At 33.6% G+C, this 12,479-nt stretch overlaps 1 protein-coding gene across 1 annotated transcript in view; it reads right to left on the reverse strand.

Annotated features, from left to right (window-relative positions):
- Positions 1–12,479, reverse strand: part of TTN (titin) — a 280,445-nt gene that overhangs the window by 105,786 nt on the left and 162,180 nt on the right. Inside the window, exons 217-234 of the mRNA XM_054479293.2 lie at positions 10,311–10,391; positions 9,314–9,388; positions 8,612–8,701; positions 8,119–8,181; positions 7,770–7,859; positions 5,442–5,492; positions 4,493–4,894; positions 4,058–4,336; positions 3,535–3,810; positions 3,260–3,399; positions 2,813–2,939; positions 2,456–2,719; positions 1,908–2,174; positions 1,504–1,767; positions 1,278–1,417; positions 1,009–1,135; positions 617–883; positions 237–503 (exon numbers count right to left, since the gene is read on the reverse strand). Coding sequence (XP_054335268.1) covers positions 237–503; positions 617–883; positions 1,009–1,135; positions 1,278–1,417; positions 1,504–1,767; positions 1,908–2,174; positions 2,456–2,719; positions 2,813–2,939; positions 3,260–3,399; positions 3,535–3,810; positions 4,058–4,336; positions 4,493–4,894; positions 5,442–5,492; positions 7,770–7,859; positions 8,119–8,181; positions 8,612–8,701; positions 9,314–9,388; positions 10,311–10,391 — 3,270 coding nt within the window. The remainder of the gene's footprint in view (positions 1–236; positions 504–616; positions 884–1,008; positions 1,136–1,277; positions 1,418–1,503; positions 1,768–1,907; positions 2,175–2,455; positions 2,720–2,812; positions 2,940–3,259; positions 3,400–3,534; positions 3,811–4,057; positions 4,337–4,492; positions 4,895–5,441; positions 5,493–7,769; positions 7,860–8,118; positions 8,182–8,611; positions 8,702–9,313; positions 9,389–10,310; positions 10,392–12,479) is intronic.

Genomic DNA, 12,479 nt, shown 5'->3' on the forward strand with positions numbered 1-12,479 from the left:
AATTTTAAGTTGGCTTTTAACTGGCTATTTTGTGGGTGTAAGCTAGAATCTTCATTAATTTATAGTAATGAAGGTAAAGTGTTTTAGAAATAAGACGGATTACATATGTGATAGCTTCTTAAGCAGTTGGGCTGCTTTCATGCAATGTAACACTTAGAAGACTATTTTATAGAATAGATACTCCACAATTTCTGTTGAATTTAATGCAATAAAATTAAAATTTAAAAAGCACTTACCAAGCACAGTGAGTTTAGCTTCTGAACTCATCCCCATAGCTTCTACTCTAATTTGGGAGGTGTCATCAATAGACAGGTCTTTGAATGTGATTGAATGAGTTTTCCCTTCGTCTTGCATTGAGACCGACCTGGTGGTGTGTAGGCGCTGGTCATTCTTGAACCATTTAACTCGGATGTTATCATGAGATAACTCCACAGTAAATATAGCACTTTCCTTCTCTTTGGCAGTTACATCTTTGAGAGGGGTGAGGAATTTGAGCCGGATTCCTATCAAGAAAAAAAGAAAGAACTTATTAATTGAAGCACTTTAAAGAAGAAATATAAAACTAAAGGCAAAAAAAAAATGATTTTGGGGTGGACTATTTGATAAAACTATTTACCTTCAATGATCAGTTTGCCACTTGTGTGCTTATCTTCAGCTTCAAACATGTATTTTGCTTCATCTTCAAAAGCAGTTGACTTGATCACCATTGAATGCTTAGTGCCATCCTTTATAAGCTCAAATCTGTCATCACCTGTGATTTCCTGGGTTCCTTTTAGCCAACGGAATGTTTTGGGCTCCCTGGATACTTCACACTCAAACTTAGCCTCATCTTTCTCAAAGACTTTAACATCACTGAGAGGTGTGATGAAGATAAGAGGCAATTCTGAAAGAAGTGGACAGTGGATGAAGTCAGAATACATTTCCATTGATGACCCTTGATCAATGCAGGGGTGTATCAGGAAGTCTTGCAGAGAAAATACAAAAACATGGCTGACAAGTAGAGCATACCTTTCACTTTCAGATTGGCTGCAGATTTGGCATTAGCAGCCTGGAAGGAAACCTCTCCTGTCATACCCAGCTGACAGTTATGAAGGATCAGAATATGCTTCTTTCCATCCTGAATGATTTCACAGTCCTGTTTGGAGTGAGGGTTAGAAGGAAAGAAAGAACATCATTTATATAGTTATTCCTACAAATCATCAAGATATTTTATGCCTTTTTTCACCCTACACAACCAAGCAACCCCTCTCCTATATAATTAGCTAATCTTGACTTACAGGGGAAGCTGTCAAAGGCTGTCCTTTCAGCTTCCACTGGCCGTGAACATCAGGTTCAGAAAGTTCAATTTCAAAGCGGGCTGTTTCACCAACAAACACCTCTACTCCATACAGAGGCTTTTCCACTTTTATTAGTCGAGCTGAAATGATACAGTTTTCTTAACATGACTGAACTAATAAACTGCAGATTCAGATAGGGTAAATTTTACATTGTTGAGCGACTCACCCTCAACAGTAACATTTGCCTTGGTCTTGTCTGTGCCACAGTCACACACATATTCGCCTTTATCTTTAAGGTCTGCCTTTTTGATTTTTAAGATGCGGCGCAGGCCATCTGCCTTGATAGAATATTTGGGTGAAGGGACAATCTCTTCACCATCTTTGAACCATTTCACTGGTACATCTTTGCTCACTTCACACTTCAAAGTAATCTCATCCTTCTCCACTGCAGTTTTGTCATGTAATTTCACAGTGAAGTAGGGATCGGCCTCTGTAAAAGACATTTAGCATAAAATTAGAAGAATGTGAAAATTAAAGTTCATTAAAGAGTAAAAGTTTGCAAAATATTTTATTACTCCCCACTCTCATGATTCAGAAACTGGCTATCTGGTTATAGTTGGTTACATTTACCTAAGACCTTCAGCTGTGCTGTGGAGCTCAGCTCCTTGACTTGAGCTTTTATCTGAGATATATCATCCAGTGTCACTTCTTTCATTTCCAATTTGTGAGTCTTGCCCTCAGAAGAGATGAGTACTGTTCTGCTTGTATGGAGTTTGGCATCATTTTTGAACCAGACTACATGCATTTTTTCATGAGAAAGTTCACATACAAAAGTTGCTGTTTCACCTTCTTTTACTGTTTGATCTTCAAGAGGTGACATGAATTTCAGTCTTATTCCTGAAATGCAAGCATAGATAATGCCTCAGAAACACAATTCACCCTCAGAAAGATTCCATTCTAATCTGCCTGAGTAAAAGGGACCCATTTCACATGGCACCTATTTATTCATCTTTCCAAACAGAGCTCCACTAAAAAATAATTAAGGGGGTTGTTTTGGTAACACTGTGAAAGTTAATTAGTGATGCATTATCACAGCTTTTAGAACTTGGCGTCCTATCTTTAAAGTCATATATTTGCATGCCTTTATGGGATGTCACAGATCTCATTAGCTCGCTTACCTGTGACAAATAACCGAGCTGAGGTCTTCTTGCCCTCCACCTCAGCAGTATAGACCCCTTCATCATTAAATTGAGAATCATTAATAACAAGAATATGTTTCTTTCCATCAGCAATGATATCGAATTTGTCAGATGACTTGATTATATCAGGTCCTTTGGACCATATAACATTTGCCTCTCGGGTGAGGACACATTCGAATCGAGCCTGTCGCCTTTCTGGAACAGTGACATCCTTCAGGGGCACAGCAAAGTCAAGTTCGATTTCTGAAAATCAGACATTAAGAATGAGGCTTTTCAGAATGCACAGGGATGTGAAATGAAGTTGAGCCCCCTCCCCGAATTCTAAAAGCCCCATACCTTTTACTGTCAAAATGGCAGTTGTAATTGCATTAAGGGCCTGGTAGAGAACTTCACCAGCTTGGTCCAGTTTGACTTTGTGCAAAGTTAAGAAGCGTTTTCCACCTTCTGCTTTGATTTCACAAGTCTGAAAAACAATAGTTTTAGTAACCATTTGAAAGAGATAAATCCCTATAGGAGAAATGTTTCAGATACAGATTTCTATAGAGTTTTAAAAATTACTACTAATAAAACTAAGCAGAGAATTCTCTGTCATAACATTTTACGCAAATTGTTCAAGTTGTCCCCAAATGATACGTAAAATTTCTTTCCTTCTTGGAGACTTTGGAAGACTCCATTAATATTAATTCCATTATTATTAAAGCAACCTGAATCTAGGATATAGATCCTGAATATAGGATGTGGTTATTTTATATGACTAACAATTTAAAATGTGAAATTACTCACAGGTGAGGGCCTTAGAAGTTCTCCTTTCAGTTTCCATTGTCCAGGAATGTCTGCCTCTGAGATTTCTGCATCAAAGCTTGCACTTTCTTTCTCATAAATGGTAACGTCCTCTATTGGTTTAAGCAGTTCAACTTCGCGCTCTGTATTGGTCAGGGATGAAGTGACATAATGCTTTAGACAACCCAACAATGCTTTGCTTTTATGTGTTTTGGTGTGTTATTTGGCTTTATGCATACACAAAACTTATATTTCGAATAAAAGGTAAGATTTTATACCTCCAAGTGTCAGCTTTGCAGGGTATCTTTTTCCTTCAATTTCCACTGCATACTCATCAACATCTTCTGGCATAGCATTCTTAATTTTGAGGTATAGATGATTTCCATCTCTCAGTATTTCAGTCTTATCATTTGGTTCCGTAGGGATTTCATCATATCCTTTGAACCACTTAATGTTTGGAGTATCTTTTGCTATATCACAGGCAAAAATAGCTGTCCCCTTGGGTTTCACATGCTGGTCTCGTATAGGTTTCACCAGCCAATCTCTAATGACTTCTATATGAAAATAAGATCAGAAAAAATGATTAAGATCTGAACAAGTAATATACATAGCTTCCTTAGTAAATTTCAGGAATAGGAAAAATTTCACAAAATTGGGCATAATTAATCCACTATAGGATATATTGTTATTCCCCTCTTAGGTACAAGATTTCTGATATCATAATACTGGGAAACGAGGTCCTTTCTTCCATTTTCTTAGTGTGATAATAAGCAGAACGAAATCTCCCAGGAAAGTACTAACCTACTACTTTTACGCAAGATGAACACTCCAGGTTGTTGGCGTTTTCCACAGTAACTGTGTATGTTCCAGCATCTGTGTCATCTGCATCGTTGATGGTCAGGGCCCGCATCAAGCCAATGACGCCCGGCACAATTCGGCCAGGTTTCTCCACCACAATCTTGCCATCCTTCCTCCAGACCACGTCACGCTCTTTGTTTAACTCGCAGCTCAAGTACAATGGCTGTCCTTTGACCACTGTGACTTCTTCTTCCAGTGTTTTTACAAAACGCACAGGAAGTTCTATGGAGAATTTCGGTATATATTTCAATAAATACAATATTTTCAATGAAATAAAACTTGGAAATAAGAGGTTTTGTAAAACTACAATGCAAGTTGCTACTAAGGTTTGTTACATTAAAGTTTAATATAGATTATGTTCAGAAGACTAGAAATTACCTTCTACAACAAGTTTAGCCGTGGAGGTCTTTTCTTTGTTTCCCAAACGTAAAACACAGGTGTATTCACCAGCATCAGAAAGTTGAACATCAATGATGTGCAGCTTTCTGTCTTTACCATCTGCAATAAACCTGTGCTTGGGACTCTCACGGATATTGCTACCGTCTTTCATCCAGGTTGTAATTGCAGTGGAAGGGGAGACCAAACATTCAAAGATTGCTGAAGAGCCAACGAACTCTGATTCTGTCAAGACGATGTCTTTGATTTCTTTCACAAACTTCAATGGCACAGCCTTTAGCTGGTAGGTGAACGGGGCTTCATCAGGAGGTTTCTCTCCACCACTTCCTGGCCTTAACTTTCTCCTTTCGGCTTCTATTGGTGAAGGAGTCTTTTTGGCTACACCTAATTCAAAGTAAAATAAAAAGTTGATTTGGCATCTCCTTAGGAGTCAGAAAGTTCGTATTTGGCTGCCTGCTGGATAAAACCAGCCATAAAGCAATTAGAAGACAAGAACAGAAAATTAAAGACCAGGCAATTGAAGGCCAATTGAATTTATACTGTCTTGTTTCAGACAGGAAAATGAGATGGTATAAGGAATCCATGAATAATAAATGTTCCTTTTCTCAAGTTTTAATCTGAAGTATAAAATAGCCAGATTAATGTCTAATTATTTTATCTGCCATGTATAAATACCATGCATATGAAAAATGAAGCTAAGAACTTATAGGATTCGCTATGCTAAAATATAGTTGGAGATATATATATATATCTCCTTGCATAATACTAAAAGTGTATTATTTGAAATATCAGAAAACATGCTAGTTTTAGTAGAATCAATTAGAAAAAATAAAAATTGTTATGAATTTTGACATTTTTTTTCCCTTGAATATGAACTTTGGGAATTCAGAGTGGAAGGTTACAGTGCAAGTACTAGAAAAATGAATCTCACCTTTGATAGGACCTTTTGGCTTGGCAGCCTCTTCCTTAGGTGCTTTGGCTTCTGAAATAAAAATAAAACTCAGCATTTAAACACTTTTTGGACTTATTTCATGTTTAATAGTAAACCGTGGAGGGTGAGTCATGCTCCATTATAAATATTAATGCATAAAGAGAAATTGGTTTCATTTATATGACTTCTATGGATAATCGTATTTCCAGGAAGGCATATTCTGAGATTGGAGAGCTCAAGCTAAATTGCCAACATATTTACGATTAACAACTTCTTTCAGCAAGTGCCTTATTCTCTTCCCATTTTTTGGAAGGCTTACTGTTGCCTTGTGAGGAAAAGTTTTGCTCCTGCCTAGCTATGCAAAATATTTTATGTTTATTATGTATGTCCTGATTATGTGAACCAAGGAAATAAGGTTTTGTCAATAAGAAATCAGTGTAGGGAAAAGGGAAATGGCCGAGAAGTTACCAAAAACCTTTCTTTTTATGTCTAAATTGGGCAGACAAACAAATCCAGGGAAGACCAAGGAAAAAGAGTCCATGTACCACACATGTATGAGTTTCTTTGAAGATTTCCCTTAGACAATGAAGTAAGGCAGAAGCAAGAGAGTTCTGACATTTAGTTTGATTCCGTTATTAATACAGGGATGGTATAAACTGTGGAATGAGTTCTCTAGCTTCAGCCCCCAGGATAACTGAGAATAGCTTTATTTTTATACATACTTAATTAGTCAAGAGCAGTTCATCACCTTTTTCTGAATAATAAAAGTACTACGTTGACATTATAAAAGTTTAAAAGAATATGCCCAAATCATAAACATCAGCAACAAAATATAACATAAATATTAAAAATTAAACTACAGTCAAAAGAATGTAGTGTATTTTTTCATGTCATTAAACATGATAAACTCCAAATATTTTGAGAGAATTTTAAATAAAAAAATTTCTAAATAATTTATATAAAAATATATAAACAAATATAAAATGACTATATAATTATTGAATTAACAATCTAAAATAATATAATTTTTCCGAATAGTTTTATTGATTGATTTATTAAAGATATAAGCCAATTTTTATTATTAGGTTTAGAAAATTAAATTAAAAAATTTCTCTGTCAAACTATTATGGACATTTCTAAATGTTATTCCCAGGGCCTATGCACATCTCACTGTGGAATGTAACAGATAGTTCTCTTTTTTAAAAAAAATTCACCCTGAATTTTTTACTTTGTGCTTTATCAGTGGAGATGATCATTTTTCCATAGGAACAAATTGTCAAGGCATTATATTGAATATCTTAGATTCTTCACATCTTAGAAAATTATCAATACATGCATTCTTCCCCCCACCCCCACCCCCGCTTTAAATTTACTTTGTTTTATTTTTGGTTTTGTTGTTTCTTTTTTAAAAAAATAATTTCAACTTTTATTTTAAACTCATGGGATGCATGTGCAGTTTTGTTACGTGGATATATTTCATGATGCTGAGGTTTGGGATATGAGTGATCTCCTCACCCAGATAGTGAGCCAAAGGGCAAATAGTCAGGATGTGTGTTTATCAATGACTATCAATTACACATCAAATCAATTTTGATCAATTATATCTTAAATTATCACTTAAATGATGAACTGTACTAAATAGTTCATATACAATTAATAGGTGCTTTAAGTTTGGACTTGAGATACCTATACCATTAAGTTAGAACATTTAAGAAAATTATTATTGATCTAATTCCTTATACAGATTGAAAGACTGAAATATGGAGTCTCTTTTTTCTTTTTCTTTCTTATTGTGGTAAAATATACCTAACATAAAATTTACCATTTTAGCCATTTTTAAGTATTCAATTCAGTTGCATGAAATACATTCACAATATTGTACAACCATCAACACTACCCATTTCTAGAACTTTTACATTATCCCAATATACAGACTTTTTTAAAAAACAGAAATTGTTCCAATAGGGTATAAGGGAAATTTGAAGCTTCATGGGATTCTTATATGTATACCCTTACAGGGTCTCTGCCTGTCTCCTTAGTTTTTATCAGCCCCAAACATATTCATTACTTAATCTCCAAAGCATATGAAAGAAATGGTGCAACCCAGGAACGTACATTCCAATTAAGGCACAATATTCACCCACTGAGCAAGAGACAAGGTGGATAAAGGATATCACATGAAGAAAAGGTAGAAACTTATCATAAACCTCTGAAGTTGAAATGATACCTATGTTGCAGCATAAACAGGGCTTGAATTTTAATCAAGTGTGAATACTTTTATTAAGTCACCAAAACGAACTAGCAAAAAGAAAGCTACAGGATAAATACCTGCTTTCTTTCCAACCACCGGCACTGTTACTGGGGCAGCGATGGGGGTTGGTTCAGGTTCCACAGGAGGTGGTTTGATTGTTTTCACTTCTGTAGAGAGATGTCCATTGCATTAATGTATCAATTTGTCACTTCCTAAAAGCTTATTTGGTAGCTTATTTGCCTCTTCTGATATAATTTTGAAATCTTCGAATAACTAGTTTTTAAGAGAATAGTATATTAAGCATTTTGAGATGTTAGAAATCATTTGATACATACTTACTTTCACCTACTATCTTTTATTAAGTACGTGTTATGTGTGTGAATCAAGAAGGAATATGCTGTTGACATTGAGGATAAGCTTGCTTACCTGCTTCAGGCTTTGGTTTCGGTTCAGGTGCAGGGAGAGGTATTGGTGGCTTGATTTCAGGCACTGAAATAATTTAGAGTAGAGGGCAGATTATTACAGGATTTTTGAAGTTTTTCACAAAGTCAAAACCAAAATTAAGCCCACATATCTTGGAAGATATTAGAATTTATATACATATAATTATCAAATCAAGTATTTGATTAGTTTTCATTTTAAACAAAATATTTGGAAAATATAGTGAGGCAATATTCTTGGTTTTAATGTTGTTATTTATCTCATTGCCCACAAATACAATTTTTTTTCTGGTAACTTATTTAGCAACTGAGTAATCATTAGCCAATTGCATAGGAGAGTGAGATGGTAAAGGAAATTAAGCCATATGTGATTAACAGATTAAGGTCATGTGTTCAAATCTTGATGTCAGTGTAACGATATTTTAAATGATACATATTTGCATTTTTAGAAACAACTAAGAATGACAGTAGATTTGTACCTTTTTTTGGTTCAGGAATCTTCCTTTCCCTTTTTGTAACAGTAGGTACTTCAACCTCTTCAACAGGTTTTGGAGGTGGTGGTTCTGGTACTTTAAGATAATAAGATTATTTTTTAGGGTTAATATTTGAATATTTAGGAAGCAACTCATCTGAAATATCAATTTATTTTTCAAAAACTCTATGGATGGCTTTTTAGAAAACCTTATTGTTTATCAAGTAATTTCTATTTTATTTTCTTGACTCTGCTTCCATTTATTTTTCTTCCTTTTATTCCATCCACTTGTCTTCCACTCCCCTTAGCTCTCTCCTTCTAAATCACTTCTATAATAGTTCCCAATAATTTTACCCTTTGAGAATAGGCTGATGATAAAAACCAACCCATTTAAAAGCCCCCATATTATGAAACCTTTGCTGACACCCTCCGATGAATAGCCACTTGATTATTTCAGTCATTTCTACTGGAAGAACTTAAGTTGCAAAGTAATGATAAGAATGAAGTGCAGGGAAATACATGAATGGATTTGGGAATTACTATAAAAATATTTAAACAGAAAGCAGACAATGGAAAACAGAGACTATATCACAGATGAAATATGAAGCCATGTTTACATCTAACTTCATTTATGTTTACAAGATAAACCTTTTGTTAAATGTCCATTTTGTTAAAAGATAATCTTACAAATTGTCACTGAGATTCCTACCTGCAGGTTTTTTAACTTTTTCTAGTTTTTTAGGTTCTACTTTAGGTTCTTCTTCTTCAGGTCTTTTTCTTAGAACTTTAAAGACAAAAAGGTTTATATGTAAACCAAGACAAACTAATGAAGATGTTGAATAAGCTTGACAAATGCAAATAATGTACAAAGCAAGGAAAATGAAAAAAAGCATGCTACCTAGCACTCTGGAAAGTAAGCATTTACACTGAAAGTGGTTTTTTTTTGTTTTTTTTTTTTTAAATCAAAGGTTGTTAATTATAATAGCACTCAAAGTTACTTTGTTTCTATCTAGATAGAGGGTCTATTCTGAGACAAGTCTGTGGGAGAAACAGCTCCAACACAAAATGAATAATTTGAATAGCAACGAATTATAATAATAATTAAATGTTAATGATTTAATGAGTATGTAAATAAGTAGAAAGTTTACTTAAGCAGAGATATCTGAAGAAATGTAGCCTAAAAATCAGTAATTCTATGTGAAGACAATGTTAGAACTTAATTCTTCATTTGACTATCTTGTTTCTCATTCTTTAATATTTTATTAGTCAGAAAGAAATGTTCAGTTTTTTAAAAATGTTATTTATTAGTTGTGGTGATCCTGTGTTACACTTTAAAAATGAATATTGAATTTAAGCTAAAGTAGTTTCATGTAAGGTATTTAATAGGTTTAGTGTACTTTACTACATAATTTGGTTATGAAAATGGCAGTCATAGTCGTTGTTAGTTTAGAATATTATCAACTTAGTTATGTCTATTAACATTTTAAATTTCAAAATACTGTGAATGCTCACAAAATTTCTGTCTTTTTTTTTTAAAAAAAGATCTGGAAATGACATTTTTCTTCATTTTCAATGAAACTACAAACAAATTTTGATAAATAGTGAACCAATTCAAAGAAAACCAAAGGACAGAAACATTTTGTAAGCTTTGAAGTTCATTTTTAAAATATACTTAACGCTGACAGAATGGTTGAAAAATACTATACCGCTTTTCAGAACAACTTCTTCCTTTGGTTCAGGTTTACGTTCAGGAAGTAATTTGCGAACTTTCTTTTCACCTCCGGGCACTTAAAAGAATATGATTTCAAATTTTGAAGTGAATTTATATAAAAACGGAATTTCAACAAGAAAAATGTCTCTCCTAAAACTAGTTAACTGTAGTGCATTAAGTAACAATTTTCGCTGCATATAAATACCACAGAATTTAAGTTTAAATGATACATTTCAAGTTATCTCCTCTGCAAATATCTATACAGCCTTGTGATGAAATTCAACTCCATTAACTGCAGGCAAATGTATTCATTTTAAATGCATGTAGAGGATGTTACTCTATACTGACTTTATGAATCTTTCATCAAATTACAGGGTTCTTGACAGCATCTTTGTCCCAAACTGCAACTGTAGATTGTCCAAATCTACGATGTTATCTACCCAACCACTAAATGTATGAAAATGATACTGGCAAGTGTTAGTGCCATCATTCAGTCTTCTCCACTGAGGGAAGAAGGCGGCCAAGAGTTCCGGTTTGTCACTTTGATGCTGGGGAAGGGCCATATCTCACTTTCTGAACAGAAAAAGAGTAGCCTTTCTTAAGATTTCCTTTTTGAAATAATGCTGGATAAAATATTTAAAATTATAGAATTATAAAATTTCAAAGCTGGTGTTGGAAGCTCATTTTTCATGAATAAGAAAATGTTCTTAAATTCATTCAAATTAAGGAACGCAAGGAACTCAAAATTTCCTCTTGCGTCTACAGTGAATACTGAGCATGGTGGATGATGCTATTTTATAGAGCAGCCTCTTTTGCTATTATGGCCCTCATAGATTTGAATGGTGAAAGAAAGGAACACGTGGAGATTATTAAACCATTTTCCTCTCTACTAATGTCAATTAAAATCTAATTTAAAACGGTATTTATTTGTATCATGTAACTATTTGCTCACTATCAGAAATCTGAATTTTTAGATATTTCTATAAAACTTCCTATTTAGGGCTTTAAACAAGATATTTGCAATTCACTAAATGGTTTTTTATGTGATAAAGATAACTGCTTAACTCTTATTTCAAAAATTTAAACCTACAGTAGGCAAATATGTATTTCATTTTGAATAATCATTTTTTTCTAATGTCAAATATTTTAAGTAAAAATTTTAAAGTTAAGCATTACATATTTTATCCAGGATAAATTGTGTTGGCCTTCAATACTATTTTAGAGGTACCAATCTTCTTAATAACTATTTTTATTGCTCAAACCCAGAAGGAAGCACATGCGTCTAATTAATGTAAAGTGAGGAGGCATAATATAGATTTTCTTTACTGATATAATGAACATAGTGAAAATATATCTGCGCATTTTTTATATTATTATTTTATTTTAAAAATCTTATTGATGTTTGAGAACCCAACATTGTAGCTATTATTTTTAAAGTCATTATATGTGATTATGTGCTATTTTAATGTTTATGATCAATATCCATGATAACATTATTTTGTAATCTCCTCTTTCTGAAATCAGGAAATGTATATTTATATGGGTGACTTTTCCGCAAAATTTCAGAGTGACCAGAAACAGTCTTAATTTCTAGGTCTGAATGTGTTGATTACTTGAACAGAACGCTACTACCCACTAGAAAAATTATGTTTATTTTTGATAGATGTTTTCTAGACTCTTATAATTCATTTAGTTTTCTTTAGGGTCTAATTTTAGATGAGACCTTATTAGGGAAAATATTGTTTACAGAAAAATACATTTCGAAAAATTACCTACAGTAATAAGGAAATTTTTCTGAAATGTGAGTTCTGTACACCTCAGAGAATGCCTTAGAGCCAGTGAGAAGAGAGTGACATGGAAGTCCTAAGGAATTCCCTGCAAATAAACTTAATAATATAAAAGGAAGATAGGACTTATTTTTAGTGCTTATTACATTGGCTAAAATTCTTATGTCAGGTGAAATGTCAAAACAGTTTACTACTAGCTCTCGGCATTTTAATCTCATGTCTCTTGATATCAACTTTGGCTAACCAGTAAAATTTGTTATTTTTAAGTTTAGGAAAATGCAAGAAGACATATGTAGATGAGACAAAGATAGACCATGTCTATACATGTATGAAATGGATGGGAGACAAAGGAAGCCACGCTCATGAGCCAGGACCAT

The sequence above is a fragment of the Pongo pygmaeus genome, chromosome 11 (genome assembly GCF_028885625.2).
Source record: "Pongo pygmaeus isolate AG05252 chromosome 11, NHGRI_mPonPyg2-v2.0_pri, whole genome shotgun sequence".
NCBI classification, from domain to species: Eukaryota; Metazoa; Chordata; class Mammalia; order Primates; family Hominidae; genus Pongo; species Pongo pygmaeus.